General features: G+C 39.6%; 1 protein-coding gene across 2 annotated transcripts in view; it reads right to left on the bottom strand.

Annotated features, from left to right (window-relative positions):
- Window positions 1-16,294, bottom strand: part of LOC100880933 (uncharacterized) — an 89,944-nt gene that overhangs the window by 29,387 nt on the left and 44,263 nt on the right. For both annotated transcript variants that reach the window (XM_076537984.1, XM_076537983.1), the window contains exons 3-4: window positions 11,831-11,974; window positions 2,374-2,489 (exon numbers count right to left, since the gene is read on the bottom strand). In XM_076537984.1, the coding sequence (XP_076394099.1) occupies window positions 2,374-2,489; window positions 11,831-11,974 (260 nt within the window). The remainder of the gene's footprint in view (window positions 1-2,373; window positions 2,490-11,830; window positions 11,975-16,294) is intronic.

Here is a 16,294-nt window from a genome sequence, read left to right as displayed (position 1 = left end):
GTCTTTTAAAATCTTTCTATCATCTTTATTTAAACAAGAATTTCTGTTAAGGGTGGATTTTATGTTTCACATAAATTTTCACTATATTTTCACAGTGTCAGAAATTTATTACGAGGAGTTTGTATATTTGAAACATTGACTGTCATGACGAAAATAATAGTGACTAATACGATTTGTTATAATATTGATAACAATAGAGGTTATTTTAATAAATTTAAACATTTGCTATATTTCAACCCTTCAACAGCAGATGAGTTTTATAAATGACGTACAAAAATTATAACCAGATACATAAACAAATTAATAAATGTAATTCTAATAAAATAAAAGACTTGTCAGATCAGACAAAAATTCTGAGCACTAAATTATATTCATAATATAAAATAATTCATTCTTTGAAATATGCCAAGAAATGCATACCAGATTTTTCATAAAATATATGAAGTTGTACTAGGATTTATTAAAAATGATCTATTTATTCTGACAAAATGAACTATTTGTTTATTCTTAATAAATGTGTATTTAATACAATCCTGATACAAAAGGTACTAAAGAATAATACTTTTTAAAATTAATTTTATTTATATTACTATTGTATTTTATGATCTGCATCGAGGAAATGTTGAAGGGGTTTAAAAGCTTCCTCCACAAAAAACCAAGTTGACGTCACGACAGTAACAATCACAAATTCGTGACAAATACACGTACACAATCCACGTCACCGGAAATGTAAAGCTCCCATAGTCCAACAAGAGTCTCTCGCGAAGATTTGTTTTCTTTAACGGATCGCTGCTTCTCACGTAGCGGCAGTAAGTTATGTATGCGCATAAGAATGCAAGCTACCGTCATCGGGGCTTTATATTTCGCCAAGGCGAACGTGTGCCGAAAATTTCAACGCGCGAAAACACGAATCAGAACAGCTATGAATCCTCCTTGTCGCAAAACAGCACGGTTGAGCATCGACATCCTCAATAAACATGATCTCTATATTCCACAAATATTTGCATCTTTAATTAATTTCTATTTACATATATTTTTGCTTCATTTAGTTAGAATTGTATTATTGGTGTCGTGTTTCATTTCATGGTAATTGCTTGTCTTTATCTTGTTTGTATTTTCAGTAGATGTGTTAATGATGAGGATTCAAATTACGTTGTAATGGTGGTTATTATCAAGCTTCGTGCTTATTCTGATAGGGAAATTGAGATCGTAAATTTTGTAGTAAGTAATGAGAGTGTAGGGGAAAGGGTCAGTTGGAAGAATTCATATGTGTTTGGAAGTTTGGAAATTTTTTAGGGATACAAGGGGGAAGAGTTTTGGATTTTTTAATTTCAAAAGTTGCAATTTCATGTCCCCGAATTCCAAATTTCCCAATTTCTAAAAATTTCAATTTCCACGCCTCTAATTCCAAATTCCCCAATTCCCATATCCCCTAATTCCAAATTCTCAAATTCCCACATCCCCTAATTCCAAATTCCCAAATTCCCACATCCCCAATTCCCACATCCCCTAATTCCAAATTCCCCAATTCCCACATCCCCTAATTCCAAATTCCCAAATTCCCACATCCCCAATTCCCATATCCACTAATTCCAAATTCCCCAATTCCCACATCCCCTAATTCCAAATTCCCCAATTCCCACATCCCCTAATTCCAAATTCCCAAATTCCCACATCCTCAATTCCCACATCCCCAATTCCCACATCCCCAATTCCCACATCCCCAATTCCCACATCCCCAATTCCCACATCCCCAATTCCCACATCCCCAATTCCCACATCCCCAATTCCCACATCCACTAATTCCAAATTCCCCAATTCCCACATCCCCTAATTCCAAATTCCCCAATTCCCACATCCCCAATTTCCAAATTCCCCAATTCCTACATTCCCTAATTCCAAATTCCCCAATTCCCACATCCACTAATTCCAAATTCCCCAATTTCCAAATTCCCCAATTCCCACATCCCCTAATTCCAAATTCCCCAATTCCCACATCCCCTAATTCCAAATCCCCTAAATTCCATATCCCCTAATTCCAAATCCCCCAAAATTCCATATCCCCTATTTCCAAATTCCCCAAATCCCATATCCCCTAATTCCAAATTTCAAATTCCCCATCTCCTACATCCTCAAGTTCCAAATCCCCAACTCCCATACCTCTAATTCCAAATTCCCAATTTCATACGCTCCAATTCCTCCACCTCCAAAACCTCAATTTCGAAAGATCCATATTTCCACCCCCCAAATCCTTTCCCATCTAAAATCTCCTCAAAATTCCCAACAAATCCCCTTCTTATAACTACAAAACCCTCAATAAACAAACCCCAATTGCATCCTATTTCCCCAAAATAATAAAAGAAACAAACATACCCGAAATGCATCCCTCAGCTCCTGTTCCTCCTGATCTTGGTCCGTAGGGGCGGTTTCACTAGCACCGATGTTGCTCACGATTTCCACGAACTCTTCGAAGCTGACGTTCCCGTCTCCTGCAAATCCAGCATATATCCATAAACAATAAATTTACATAATTTAAATGACCGAAGATTACGAGAACAGGAGGATATCCTATGACTTTTAAGCGGATAGGTTCCCACAGGTCCAAGAACAGAGACCGCAGGGACACCGAAGGATTAACGAAGTTTCAGACTATGCCATAAGCTGAACGTACTCGAACAAAATCTACTTTCCCGCTTCTTTGTGCTTCCCTCGTGGAAATCCGGTTTCCCGTTATTTGCATATTTCCCTCCCGTTCTTGTGCAACGCGAAAAGGGACAAAATATAAGTCAAAGGAGGATTCACCGGCTAAGGAACTCTACGTTAATTCTCGTGGGAATCGGAATCGAAGATGTCTGTTAAAATACACGAGATTCTAACGTTTCCACGAAAGCAACAATTTTCTGAACAACCGTTTCTAACAAAGTTGCGATAACTTCGTCGTAACTTCCTTTGAATAAGCACTAGTTTCGACAAGAAGGCCGTCGAATCGAACATGAATGTTGTCTTGACCCACGTACTTCGATGACATTTCTAATATACGACGAAAAATAGGTACTTCGGAACTGCTCGTTTATCTGCAGTGACAGGAAAATAAGTTACCAAAGTTTGGTACGGAGAAAGAGTTACACAAAACCTTGAAGTGTTTTGATATCAAAAATAGAGCTTCTTTTTATTTCTTGTTAAATTGTGCAAATTGTACGAAGGGAATTGTAGTTGGTTTTCGTAAACAAAATGGCGGCACAGGGGAAGTACTGTCCAGAGCACGAGAGAAAAGTAGCGGGACGGGAACGGGGCTAGAGGGACGAAAAGAGCATCGCAGTGGTCGGATTGTAACGTTGCCGCCTATTGTCACACGCATTTTCGGCAACAACACGCTATTTGTCGAGGCGCACACATACATTAATCGGTCGCGTGACGCGGAGAGTGGGTCAGATATATGTAGAACAAGCGAGACAGAACGAGCGATACGTTGAGCGGCATTCCATTGTCGTAGTGTCCAAAAGTTTTACGCATCGCGTAAGAGGAAAAAGATAGAGTTTTTTAACATATAGTAGCAATATCTGTTTCTATACCTATGTAAAACCACACCATTACGGATGAACGGTGGAAGCTACGCGTGAGTCGAAAAGTGGGGATTAGGTGGTCCTAGCGGCCTACCCTCTTTGCCCCGTTCCCGTCCCGCTACTTTTCTCTCGTGCTCTGGACAGTAGGTTCTCGTAAACAAAATGGCGGCGCAGGACCTGCAAGGCGACTTAAATTTTCGAGGTTAAGTAGTTTTCTGCATTTTCAAATTCCTAAATTCTCGAAACCCTAAATTTTTCACGGTTGGTTAGGTTTTCATAAACAAAATGGCGGCACGGAGGAAATAGGTTTTCGTGAACAAAATGGCGGCACAGGACCTGCAAGGCAACTTTAACTTTCGAGGTTAAGTAGTTTTCTGCATTTTAAAATTCCTAAATTCTCGAAACCCTAAATTTTTCACGGTTGGTTAGGTTTTCGTAAACAAAATGGCGGCACGGAGGAAATAGGTTTTCGTAAACAAAATGGCGGCGCAGGACCTGCAAGGCAACTTTAACTTTCGAGGTTAGGAAGTTTTCTGCATTTCCAAATTCCTAAATTCCCAAAACCCTAAATTTTTCACGGTTGGTTTTTGTAAATAAAATGGCGGCATAGAGGAAATAGGTTTTCGTAAACAAAATGGCGGCACAGATATCCAAGGCGACTTAAACTTTCGAGGTTAGGAAATTTCTTGCATTCCAAATTCCTGAATTCCCAAAACCTTGAGATCTTTGATCTCAAAAATCTTCAAATCTTCTAAGTCTATGAAACATTTTGAAAATCGTGGCATTTTTCCCAGCACCTTGAACGGATTTTATCTCGCATGAGCGTCGGCTTAGTCGCGATTATTCTCGCATCAACAGGGATTTTCTTCGTGCCTATATATAAAGCGTGGGTAATCGCGTGTTTAACGCTCCACGTCGTTCGTGTATCCGCGTAAACTAATGCACGCCAAGCTATCGGCTTGTACAGTGATAAGCAGCGTACGTTTGTTTCTCGAACGATTAAACGTCGCCGCGTGAAGAATCGGTAGCCAACGTATCCTTCGTCTGCTTGTCAACATATTGGCTTAACGGACCGTGATAACAGCCTGCATTCTTTCTTTCGAGAGCCTTCGTGATACAAGAATTTGTCGAAAAATCATCTCTAAAATTACTTCCATCAAAATTCATTGAAATTCAGATGCCAGAACTTGTTCAAAATTAGACAAGAACTAAAATTGAACTTGAACCTTTCAAAATTACTTGCCTATTAATAGTTAAAAGTTTAGTTGTTAATAACCAAAATAATTATCAATCATCAGCAAATATGGGAAGTTACTTAAGATTTCTGTTCTAAGAGTAACAATTCCAGCCCGTTAGTGAACTGATAGTATTAACGAATGTATGAAACTTATAATTGGTTTAATGTTACGAGGTTACTATCAAGGGAGCACGAAACACATGTAGACGGGATAGGGGTAGTCTGACTGCGGTAATAGCGGTTTTGCAAGCAGTGGAGTCAGGATTACTTTTGTAGGGTAAACTATGTGACACTTGGTCGCTTCGGTGTTCCGTTTATTCGGACACTCACGCAATACACATATGCATATCACGAGAGCTCTTGCTATAGGTATCCGGATTTCGGCCGGTGAATTCCGAGGAGACTGAGTTAGAGTAACCAGAGCAACCGCGCCACTTCGGAATCTCTCGACGCATCTTGAAGAGGCGGCCTGTGCATAACTTGGCAACTTCATCGACAAAGGCCGGCCTAGAAAGGGTCGCTAAACGTGCTCGTCTACGAAATTACACGCAACACCTGTTAATTCTGCTGGTCCAACAATAAATCTCGAAAATAAACGCTTGGGGATAAATTTGGACAAGCGCTTGTTTGTCTAAAAATACGCGGATTTATTTGAACTCGTAAATTGATCAAATGAGGAACAATAAAAATGGAATAAAACGAAATGACGAGCTCGATGTTTTATCGAGCGGAAGGATTACTTCGCAGATGCGGAAACTGAATCCAAGCAAGTACGCGTAAGCATAAACCGGGCTAAATAAACCGCGGTTGGACGTGTCAGAAGAAAAACGGGGAAATAGTGGAGGGACTGTAGCAAGGGAGTTGTCGAACGAGACCATCGAATACCCGTTTCGTTCAGTTCGTTTAAAACTTTGATTGCGGAAAAGGCGTTATTGCCGTATCGATGACCAGGATCGTGTTCTAAAATGTTGAGTTGTTTTGCCACCTTTTTCAAACCGTTATTGGATAAATGGTGATCTTTTGAAATTACTTTATCAATTTTGATCAATGGTTTTGTCATTGAATATTTACTAACAAAATTGTTAACGAGACTTCTGACGTTCATTGACATCACGTCACTTCATAATTATGCAAACGAAGCTTAAAATTATGTGCATTAAAATTTATTAAAATTGAATTATGCACGTTAAAATGTATGTTAATGGAAACTTCTTGTTATACTGTTAATTGTACGTTTTTCAGCTCGGAGGTATTATGCAGATTTATACATACTTTTCATGAAATCACTTTGGAAATAAAAGCGTTAAGTCGAATATTAAAATTATTTTCATTGCAAGCTGGTTGCACTTTGTAGGTGTAACGATTTAATTTAATAATGTAACACGTGAAAATTCATTTAACGTATGGATATCGTATGAAAATCTAATGTGTGGAAATCTAACGCATACTAATCTAAGGTGTAGACACCTAACACCAGGTGATCTAACGTTCTACAATGACATCGTTAATTACATATGAAAATGCACGGTGGTCCAGCGGTTATATAAATAGTGGTCACATAGCTAATCTCTATATACTGAACATAACCTATGGACATCATATGAAAATCTAATGTGTGGAAATCTAACGCATACTAATCTAAGGTGTAGATACCTAACACCAGGTGATCTAACATTCTACAATGACGTCGTTAATTACATATGAAAATGCACGGTGGTCCAGCGATTGTATAAATGGTGGTCACATAGCTAACCTCCATATACCTATGGACATCATATGAAAATCTAATGTGTGGAAATCTAACGCATACTAATCTATGGTGTAGATACCTAACACCAGGTGATCTAACATTCTACAATGACGTCGTTAATTACATATGAAAATGCACGGTGGTCCAGCGGTTATATAAATGGTGGTCACATAGCTAACCTCCATATACTGAACATAACCTATGGACATCATATGAAAATCTAATGTGTGGAAATTTTAACACATACTAATCTAAGGTGTAGACACCTAACACCAGGTGATCTAACATTCTACAATAACGTCGTCATATTTGAAAACACACGCTGGTCCAGCAGTTATATAAATGAAGGTCACATAACTAACCTCCACATACAGTAATCCACCCCAAAGTTTGAAAAAAAATAGCTTTATTATTTCGTACACGATTTGTTCCGAGTTATATCAATTTATGGAGGGTAATCGTGCGGAACAGATGGATTTACGAGAAGTTTGTTGGTTCATTACAGCACGGGTCTTGTTTCAGATTCGAGTTTCGGTTCACTTGGTCGATTTCTCTCGTACCTAGAGGCCGTTCCTTCGTTGCTTGGCATTCCGTCGCGAATCGCGTTACGTTGATTGCATTCACGACGACCTTTGTTACTGTTCCAGCTTTCTCACGCGTCGTTTATTACGTTATCACGGCAGAATCGAAAGTTGGCGATGAATGAACAGTTCGAGCGGAATTTCGTGTGCATTCAAGACGCGTCTCGTTGTAAAACGATACGTCTCGCAGCGTAATTGCGACGGATTTCATTTTGCGAGTAAACGATACTTTAAAAGCTAGTTGACACCGAGTTTCAAGATCCTCGGATCTGACTCGTTCAAATAAAATGCTCGGAAACTGAAATTCGAGTTACTAGTCGCAGATAACGGAGGCGTCTCAGTTGGTCGATGTTTCCTGTTGTGCGCTCGCGAAACGGAACTTCCAACAATGCCGGATGCGTTCTGCTCGAATTAAAAACGAGAATCAAGGATGAAAACAACAGCTGTTCACACAGCGAGTAAATCCCTGTCAAAAACAAAAATTGCAGATAGAAATAGACAGAAACAAGGCCAGCCACGTAAACAGCGAACGGAAGCCCGTTCGAATTTCCTGCTGCAATTTTATCGTGTCTTCCACGCCGCGTATTTAAATATTTCGCGGCGTTTTTGTGCCTCGAAACTCGCGCGAAACACATGGAAAACAGCTCGATTCTTTGATCCGTGAATTACCGTCATCCCAATTTCGCAATATTTTCGCTCCCGGAATTTAATATCGCGAATCAAAGCGACGTTTTATTGAAAGGTATCGCGAGAAATTTGTCGATAACGCACGATTACACCGCGTTAAAGGAGCGGAAGACAAACGCAACAGGAGAAACAGAAAAGGTTCGTAACCCGAGGGTCCCGACGTTTCGCTGGCACTCGCGTTTCAAACGGAACGTAGACGAGCGAATTAGCGAGAGCCGTCGATAGTCCAATTCACGGCTGAAAACACGATGATTGAATAAACGACGAGCCTCTCCTTGGCAATTTCATGCGCGAGCTTTCCGCTTCAAAGCTCGCTCGGTACACATATTTCAAAGGGGCGCATTCCGCGCGAGGCGTATTATGTTCCGTGACTTCTCTCTCTTTGTCTGGCCTCTATCCCACTTCCGGAGAATCCGAAACTGCTTTGTTCGCATCGATATCACGGTTATCACGCATATTTGCTAAACGCATAGGTTGAATCATTGACTGATCATCTACTGTTTTAACTCCTGATGTATCGATCCAACAAAATTTCACCAGTTCGTTATACCATGATCTGATGTCTCCATATGATCTTTGTATCACATCGTCACATATTGCATTTTTATATATGGTAATTATTTATGTGGTACATTTCTGCATATGTCCACATATGTATCACATCGTCAACAATTGCAGTTTTATGTGGTAATTATTCATATGTTACATTTCTGCATATGTCCACATATGTATTACATCGTCAACAATTGCAGTTTTATGTGGTAATTATTCATACGTTACATTTTTGCATATATCCACATATGTGCCTATCTTCAAGTATTGCACTTTTCAAAGTTCCATTTAAAAATCCCAACTTCCCAATTCTAAAATCATAAATTTCCAGAGTCCCAAACTTTTAACCCTCGTGAAGAAATTTAAATACCATAGCCATTTCTATTGAAGTAAAATACTTCCTCGAAATAATAAACATGTGAATGGTAAAAGTACTAATCTCCACAGAAAAAAAAAGATACATATCAATGATTCGATCGAACCGATTACTTTTTGCGAAATTACTGGAACGTCTAAACACCCACGTAACGTGGTATCGCAGAGTCGAATTCGCAGGCTGTCGTCGTCAATCGAGACTCGTGTTTACCGCGCGTAAAATTCTCCCTCTCTATGTGCATCGAACGACTCCCAGGACGGTTGGTATATATCTACTCTGCTCGTGAAAGGTTTCATCGCGATGACAGGATTTTTATCAATTCCACGATCCACACACGGTGGATTACCGCGTTTCCGCGTCCACGGATAATTTCGTTATTTAATTACCTACGAAATCGCATTTCTGCAACGCCTAATTACTCTCGTAATCGTGAAATCACTTGATATCAGAAATCCTGAAAGTACAAGACTCTTGGCAACATCGGTAGAAGCATATGTTTGCATGTGATGAAGAGAGACAACATAGGTGAAAAGGAGTAGTTTTGAAAAATATTGGAATTATAGGTAGACAAGAAGACATAAATGAGCAAATGAAATCTCCACATTGCCAAAAATAGTAATGGATGTGAAGAGAGAATTTACTGTATAAATTCACCCTGACCCTCATCCAGCGTATCAATGCCAAATGTCTTACAGAGCGAATTAATTACCACAGAAACTCTGTGAAAATAGTTGCTCATTAAAAACGTAGCAAAAGGAAATCGATGAAAGCGGCGTCGAATAGATGAAGGTTAATGTCATTGAAACGGTGTCGACGAATACAGTTGAAAAGTGTGTTGATCAATCGAGGCAGACTCGTTCGCGCGACCGTGGGACGGTTTCGGTTTCCGATACTAAAACCCGTAGCCGATGGACGAGTAATTAGAAGCAGCCACGAAGCAGCGCGCGAAACGAGACCGACGTATGTCTACGTAATCGGGACTCGATGCACCTCGATGAATAACACGTCCGTCCACTCACGCGCGTGTGCGTGCATCAAATAAAAAGAACCGTGTTCGCGTACACACAACGTGGCAAGAACAAAAACCGAAGGAAAAACAAGAAGCAAAAAAAATGCATATTGCGGTACCACCGATGGCACATTCATAGAAAACGTTCCGATGCGACAACCACCGTCGTTTGAATACGCTCTCTAGCGATAGGGAATTGCCGTGACTTGGCCGAGCCAACAAACCAACAGTCTATTCGCATGATGGCGTGTAACACGCGTGTATAGGTCACCGGTTTCGCTGCGCCGAATGCCAATCGAACGGAGTTACGACGTGGTATTTAGCCGGAAGTTCCGGCCGGTCGATCGTCAACAGGAGTCTGATGACTCGAAGGCGAAGCCTGACCGGGATACATGCTGCACGGAGAAATGAGCCGTGAATTGATTTTCAACCGATACAGACGTTTGATATATGCGCTCTCTTTGTTCTCTTTCGGGAATAAGCAATTCGGTGAATTGGAGACAGATGGATAGGGAAGGTTCAATAAGTAGGAGTAGTAGTTGCAATGTAACGAAATTGCACTGAGTTAATTGGGAAGTTTAGGATTTTGGAAGAATTCAAGTTGAAAATTTAGGTGGTTGGATTTTGTAAGTTAGGAGTTGGTATTTAGGTACTTAGACATTTAGGGATTATGTCATCTGAGAGTTGGGTGCTTAGGTACTTAAAACTTTAGGATTATCTTGAGAGTTGTGGGACTTAGATATCTAGAACTTCGACAGTTCTGTTGAGAATTTTTTAAATTAAAAAAAATGTTTAAACTTAAGTGTTTGAATATTTGATTACGTAATTCAGAAATGGAGGGATTAAAAAAGATCTCTGAAAATTGAAGTCAGTACAGGTGTACTTCTTCAGAAATATCAACAGTTTCATCTCGGTACAAGGAATTAATGTCCTAGGAATTAGCAACAGGTTCCACGGCAAATTCGCAAGCTGGCTGTTCATATATCTCCTTAATCTCCATATCTTTCACTTAACAGCGCAATGGAAAATAATGACAGCAATTTAATTCGTACCCAAACCGTCTTATCCTTAACAAGCATCTGAAAGTTCTAGCAACGGTCGGGTTAAGAAGATTTCGGTCACGATACCGCTCGATTGGTCGTCGTTAACAATGGAAATTTTCGCCCGGTGGTTGGCCAAGATTTTCCCGGCAATTTTCTCATGGCTGACAAACCACGTCTGGCCTCGCGAGGATACCTAAAAGGGGGAATCGAAGGTAAAGGTGGGGTGGTTTCTGCCTTAATAAAGAGGTTCCCCCATTGTCAGACGGCAGAACACTCGGCGAAAATTACCCGCAATTAAGGCGATGCCTCCGGGCAGAAAGGCTGTAAGTGGGCCAACCTGGTTACACGGGCGAATAGGTAAACTGGGGATCCTTTCGCTAACAACAAACCACCATGGTTGCCACCTTGTTTCGCCGAACTGCAGCCATCTCGTAAACTTGACGAACGAAACGATTTACGTTCTGAACCGTGGTGGACTTTATTCGAACGCGCTAATGAATTTAGCCGGCCGCGGTCGGGGCGGTGTTACGAATTTTAACGAGCAGTGCCCGATCGCCTCGTTCGCTACGTTTTAATGGCAGCGTTGAATATTAATGGGAAATTCTCGATTGACGCCGCGATAATTTTCCAGGAATTTCGACGCGCATATTCGTTCTGACGCTTTTCCGTTTCCGTTGCAATGAGAACGAAAAAATTCGCGTTGTTGTGTACGATTGTTGGAAATGAACGGAAGCCGGCTAATAACGTTTCTTTCGATTGATACGCTGCGTTTAATCTTCCGGGCATTCAATGTAGTGCGATAATGAAATTTCGAGGGGAGGTGATAAATCGAGCTTGAGAGGAAATCTGAATTAGAACTTATTAGTTTCTTAATATTGACGTTCTAAATTTTATTTAGAAATTTAAGAATTTGGGAATTTAGGGATTTCTAAAGAAAATGTAGGAATTTGAGAAGTTTCTGCAGTTAATAAAATTTAATAATTTATTTATTTAACCTGTTAAGATATTTGGTGGAGAAGTGCACGAACTCACCGTCGATGTCGATCTCTTGCAGCATCGTGTGCAACTCTTCTGCCCTCGCGAACTGTCCGAGCGAGCGCATCACTCTGCCAAGTTCCTCTTTCGTGATACTTCCATCCCCATCCTTGTCGAATAGCCTGAAAGCCTCTCTGAATTCTGCAACAAATAAATTACGGATATCCTTCAACAACAATTCTAAGGCTGTAATTTTATCGAATAATTTATAGAACATACGTAACAACACATTGTTAGCTCACAAATTAATTTTGAAACTCCTATTCTGACCAGTCCATTTTCTCACGAATATGTGAAAGAGGAAGTAGCATCGGTGAAACTTCCTTCCGGTCTTAATGCGTTCCTCTTTACAGACGGAGATAAATGTGGAACTGAGAGAAATCGTATTTTGAGGACACTTACCTAATTTTTTTGAAGGGGGTGTCGGGGAGATAAGACGGAGAAATGGTGCAATAAAATTTTCAAGTATTCACTTTTTCGAAGACTGAATTTTTAGGTTCCTAAATTTTTGGATCTTCAAATTTTTTAGGTCTGAACTTCACAGTTTCTAGGTCTGGAAATTTAACTTTTAAATCTGCCAAGTTCCAAATTCCTCAAGGTCGAAGTCCATTAATTGCAAATTCCTTAAATTCTAAACCCTCTGGTTCACAAATTCTTCTTTCCACTCTTCAACTTCCAAATTTTGCAACCCCCAAATTCCTTAACTTCCAAATTCTCCAATTTCCAAATTCCTCAGCTTCCAAATCCTCCAATTCCCAAATTCCTCAACTTGCAACTTCTCTAATTTCTAAATTCCTCAATTTCCAAATCATTCAACCCCCAAACTCCTCAACTTCCAAATCCTCTAATTTCCAAATTTCTGATCTCCCAACTCCTCCAGTTCCCAAATTCCTCAACGTCCAACTCCTCCAATTTCCAAATTCCTCAAATTCTAAACTCTCTGGTTCCCAAATTCTTCTTCCCACTCTTCAACTTCCAAATTTTGCAACCCCAAAATTCCTCAACTCCCAAATCCTCCAGTTTCCAAATTCCTCAGCTTCCAAATTCTCCAATTCCCAAACTCCTCAACTTCCAACTTCTCTAATTTCTAAATTTCTCAATTTCCAAATTATTCAACCCCCAAACTCCTCAACTTCCAAATCCTCTAATTTCTCATCTCCCAACTCCTCCAGTTCCCAAATTCCTCGACTTCCAACTCCCTTAATACCCCAAACTCTCTACTTCCCCACCCAAACCTCTACACCCAAACTTCCACCCTCCAAAAATCCCAGTTACCCAAATTTCTCCCAAGTATCAATAAAAATCCCCACCTCCAATTACCCAGAGGTGGTCAAATTCGACGATAACGCAGCAGAACTGCATCTAATTACAAATAGCAAAATCACAGGTTCTCGACTCCGATGAATGGGGCTTCCACCTGGGCGATCGCCCGAAGAAATCGTAAAACTCGTTCACCGTCTACTACCGCTTTCTTCTTTCTGAAGAAGATCGTTCGAGCTGATTAAACGTCCCGGTCGATAACATTCCGTGATGTTTGATACCCGCAGCGACGAGGAGAGACAAGCACGGACTTGGATCGTCGGTGCTTGACTCGACCGTTTAATAGCCTCGTTTCACGGCCCATTGATTTTGTACGTACCGCCGGCTATGGTTTTCCTATAAGCACATTCTGCACCACGGCATATCCGCGTGCTATTGTACCTCGGCCAACGGCGAACACTGCGAGAAAGATGGAGGGAAGAACCAGCCACGATTTTTGCGCTAATGGGTAACGACGTAGAAAAAAGATTGCGGGAAGAAGCGTCGACAAATAGATTCTGCTTAACCCAGTTACGGGTTTGCGGTTTTTTTCTTTTCCTTTTTTTCTTCATCGACCTCGAGAAAGACGTATACCACGCAGCAATAATGTAAGACCGTTTAAGGAACGGGGGTGGTTCGACTTGGGATGCAGCTCACGATTGCTCTTCTGAGATTGTGCTTCGAAAGCCATCTTACAGCGACTTACGAGGGTTCAACTATTAATACTGAGTGGTTACTGAAAGATACGCTTCTTGAGGGATAATGACACGGATTCGTTCATTTACATTTTGTTCATTTACATATTTAGCTTATCTGTATGAAATAATAAATATAATATATCTTTGATTGTCAAAATTTTTGAAACTCGACCTTTTTGTTTATATCCCTTTTCTAGACCTTTAAGTATCAAGCTCAAAATATTTCAAGCCCCGGAAAATATCTAAATTTCTAATATCAAGTAGGACAATCAGCTTCTGACAATAGAAGCTTAAAAAATGTCGATGAAATCAAGAGAACTTCGACTAATCGAATCACGGAAGTCCAACCGAAGCTTCACAGATTTAATCAGTGATTTACTTCAGTAGTTCAATCAGCGACTATTCACGTTATAATTCCGGAAACAGTGACTGTTCGATGATCAATTTTCACTGATTCGGATAGCAACAGAAAAAAATTACGATATCGCAGAAGTTCTCTCTCGTAGTTTTCACGGAAATGTCATTAATCAACCGATATACCGTTGAAATTAACCCCAATCCAGGCTGCAACTAGATTTCGAGCGTTCCGAGCGCGGAAATTCCGAGCGGGACGAACTTTTTTAACGAACGAAACTTAAGTCACACACGACGCGTATATTCCTTTGCAGAAAAAGGTGGTCGTGTTCCGCCGTTTCGCGTTTCCAACACGGGTCGAGATTTTTCTTTGATTCGGATTCCGTTTGCGACGGGACTTTTTTGCTCTTCACCCTGCTCGGAGGACGTTTTTATACTTGTAAAAGCTGGCGTACTCCTCGAAGGACTGATCGCTGTATTTTTCCTATTTTTTTTCTTTTTTATTTCAGAGCGATTCAGTTGAAACATCGGCGATCGCTGTCAAAAGCAGACATAGAAACTGCTTCGAGCTAGGGAAATAGTGTCGCGGGAAATTGTATCGTTTAAAACTGACGTTGCGTCAAAAGGCTGTCATTGATTGTCAGATAGACAGTCTCATTTAGAAATTTTTTTTTAATTTATGTTGAAGGAATAATATGTGTAGCTGATCACTGTATATTTTAATGTCTGACTCCCTCAATTGTGACTCAGTTATGAATATTTTGTTCAGCAAGAAAAATCTTCAACTTAATTTATTAGTAAATCAATGTCACAGGATTTGAGCAAAAGAAATTATGTTGAAGTTTCTTGCTGAACACAATGTTCATATTTAGTAACGAATAATATGTGTACCTGATCACTGTATATTTTAATGTCTGTCTCCCTCAATTGTGACTAAGTTATGAATATTTTGTTCAGCAAGAAAAATCTTCAACATAATTTATTATTAAATCAGTGTCACAGGATTTGAGCAAAAGAAATTATGTTGAAGTTTCTTGCTGAACAAAATGTTCATATTTAGTAACGAATATGTGTACCTGATCAGTGTATATTTTAATGTCTGTCTCCTTCAATTGTGACTAAGTTATGAACACTTTGTTCAGCAAGAAAAATCTTCAACTTAATTTATTAGTAAATCAGTGTCACAGAATTTGAACAAAAGAAATTAACAGTAATGAACAATTACGATTTTTGGAACTTAAAATAGAGTACAGTAAATATAACAATAAGTAGACTATTTTTACTACAAAATTCCTAAAAGTACAAATAGCAGAATTTATAAATTCCCCAATTGTCAAAAGCCGAATTTTCAGTTTGGCCAAACGCGATGATTATTATATTAATTACAGAAAATGAGCGGAGAGCCTACACTGAAATATGGAACAGTGGTATTCTAATTACGGTAGAATTTCGATAACTCGACGTGCTTGGAAGTTTGGCAATGTTGGATTGTCAGTTATGCAGAATTATATTTACAGTATTGAAAAATTATAGTCGAAGAATTAATTTAATTCTCTAATTACTCGAGTAAACATCGATGATCCCCATCGCGGTCGACGTGTTAATACAATATACGGTATCGAAACAAATACGGTAACCCGTGATTAAATTCTATTGATTTAACCGCTAACAATAACCGATAGTAATAATGATACATTGTACCTATTGCATAGGTAATAACAAGAGGCTGAACATGAATCATAATAATTGAATCTCCTATATTAAATTTGCCTATATTCCGATATAATGTTATAACTAAATCTAAGCGTGTTATTAAAAAACGATTCTGTCAGAGATTCAATTAAACGGTAAATTATACGACAAACGTGAAGCGTTTGACACGATTAATTGAAACGATATATCGATTCACTTTTGAATGATTTGTCGCAGCTTGTTTCGCGTAAACGCTTTGAAAAGCAATTTTACGAGGAATGTCCCGTGCATTCGCGCGAAACGTCACTGTCGCTCGAAACCGAACACGGAACGAAACTTGTGAACGAACGTTGTTAAGCTGTGTCACGTTAAACGCGAACGGAAACTTTACCCTCCCTGTAATGTCGTTCTTTTACAC

Source organism: Megachile rotundata, chromosome 12, assembly GCF_050947335.1.
Source record: "Megachile rotundata isolate GNS110a chromosome 12, iyMegRotu1, whole genome shotgun sequence".
Classification (NCBI taxonomy): domain Eukaryota; kingdom Metazoa; phylum Arthropoda; class Insecta; order Hymenoptera; family Megachilidae; genus Megachile; species Megachile rotundata.
The sequence above is the reverse complement of the archived record's forward strand: the minus strand, read 5'-3'. Positions and strand labels throughout refer to the sequence as shown.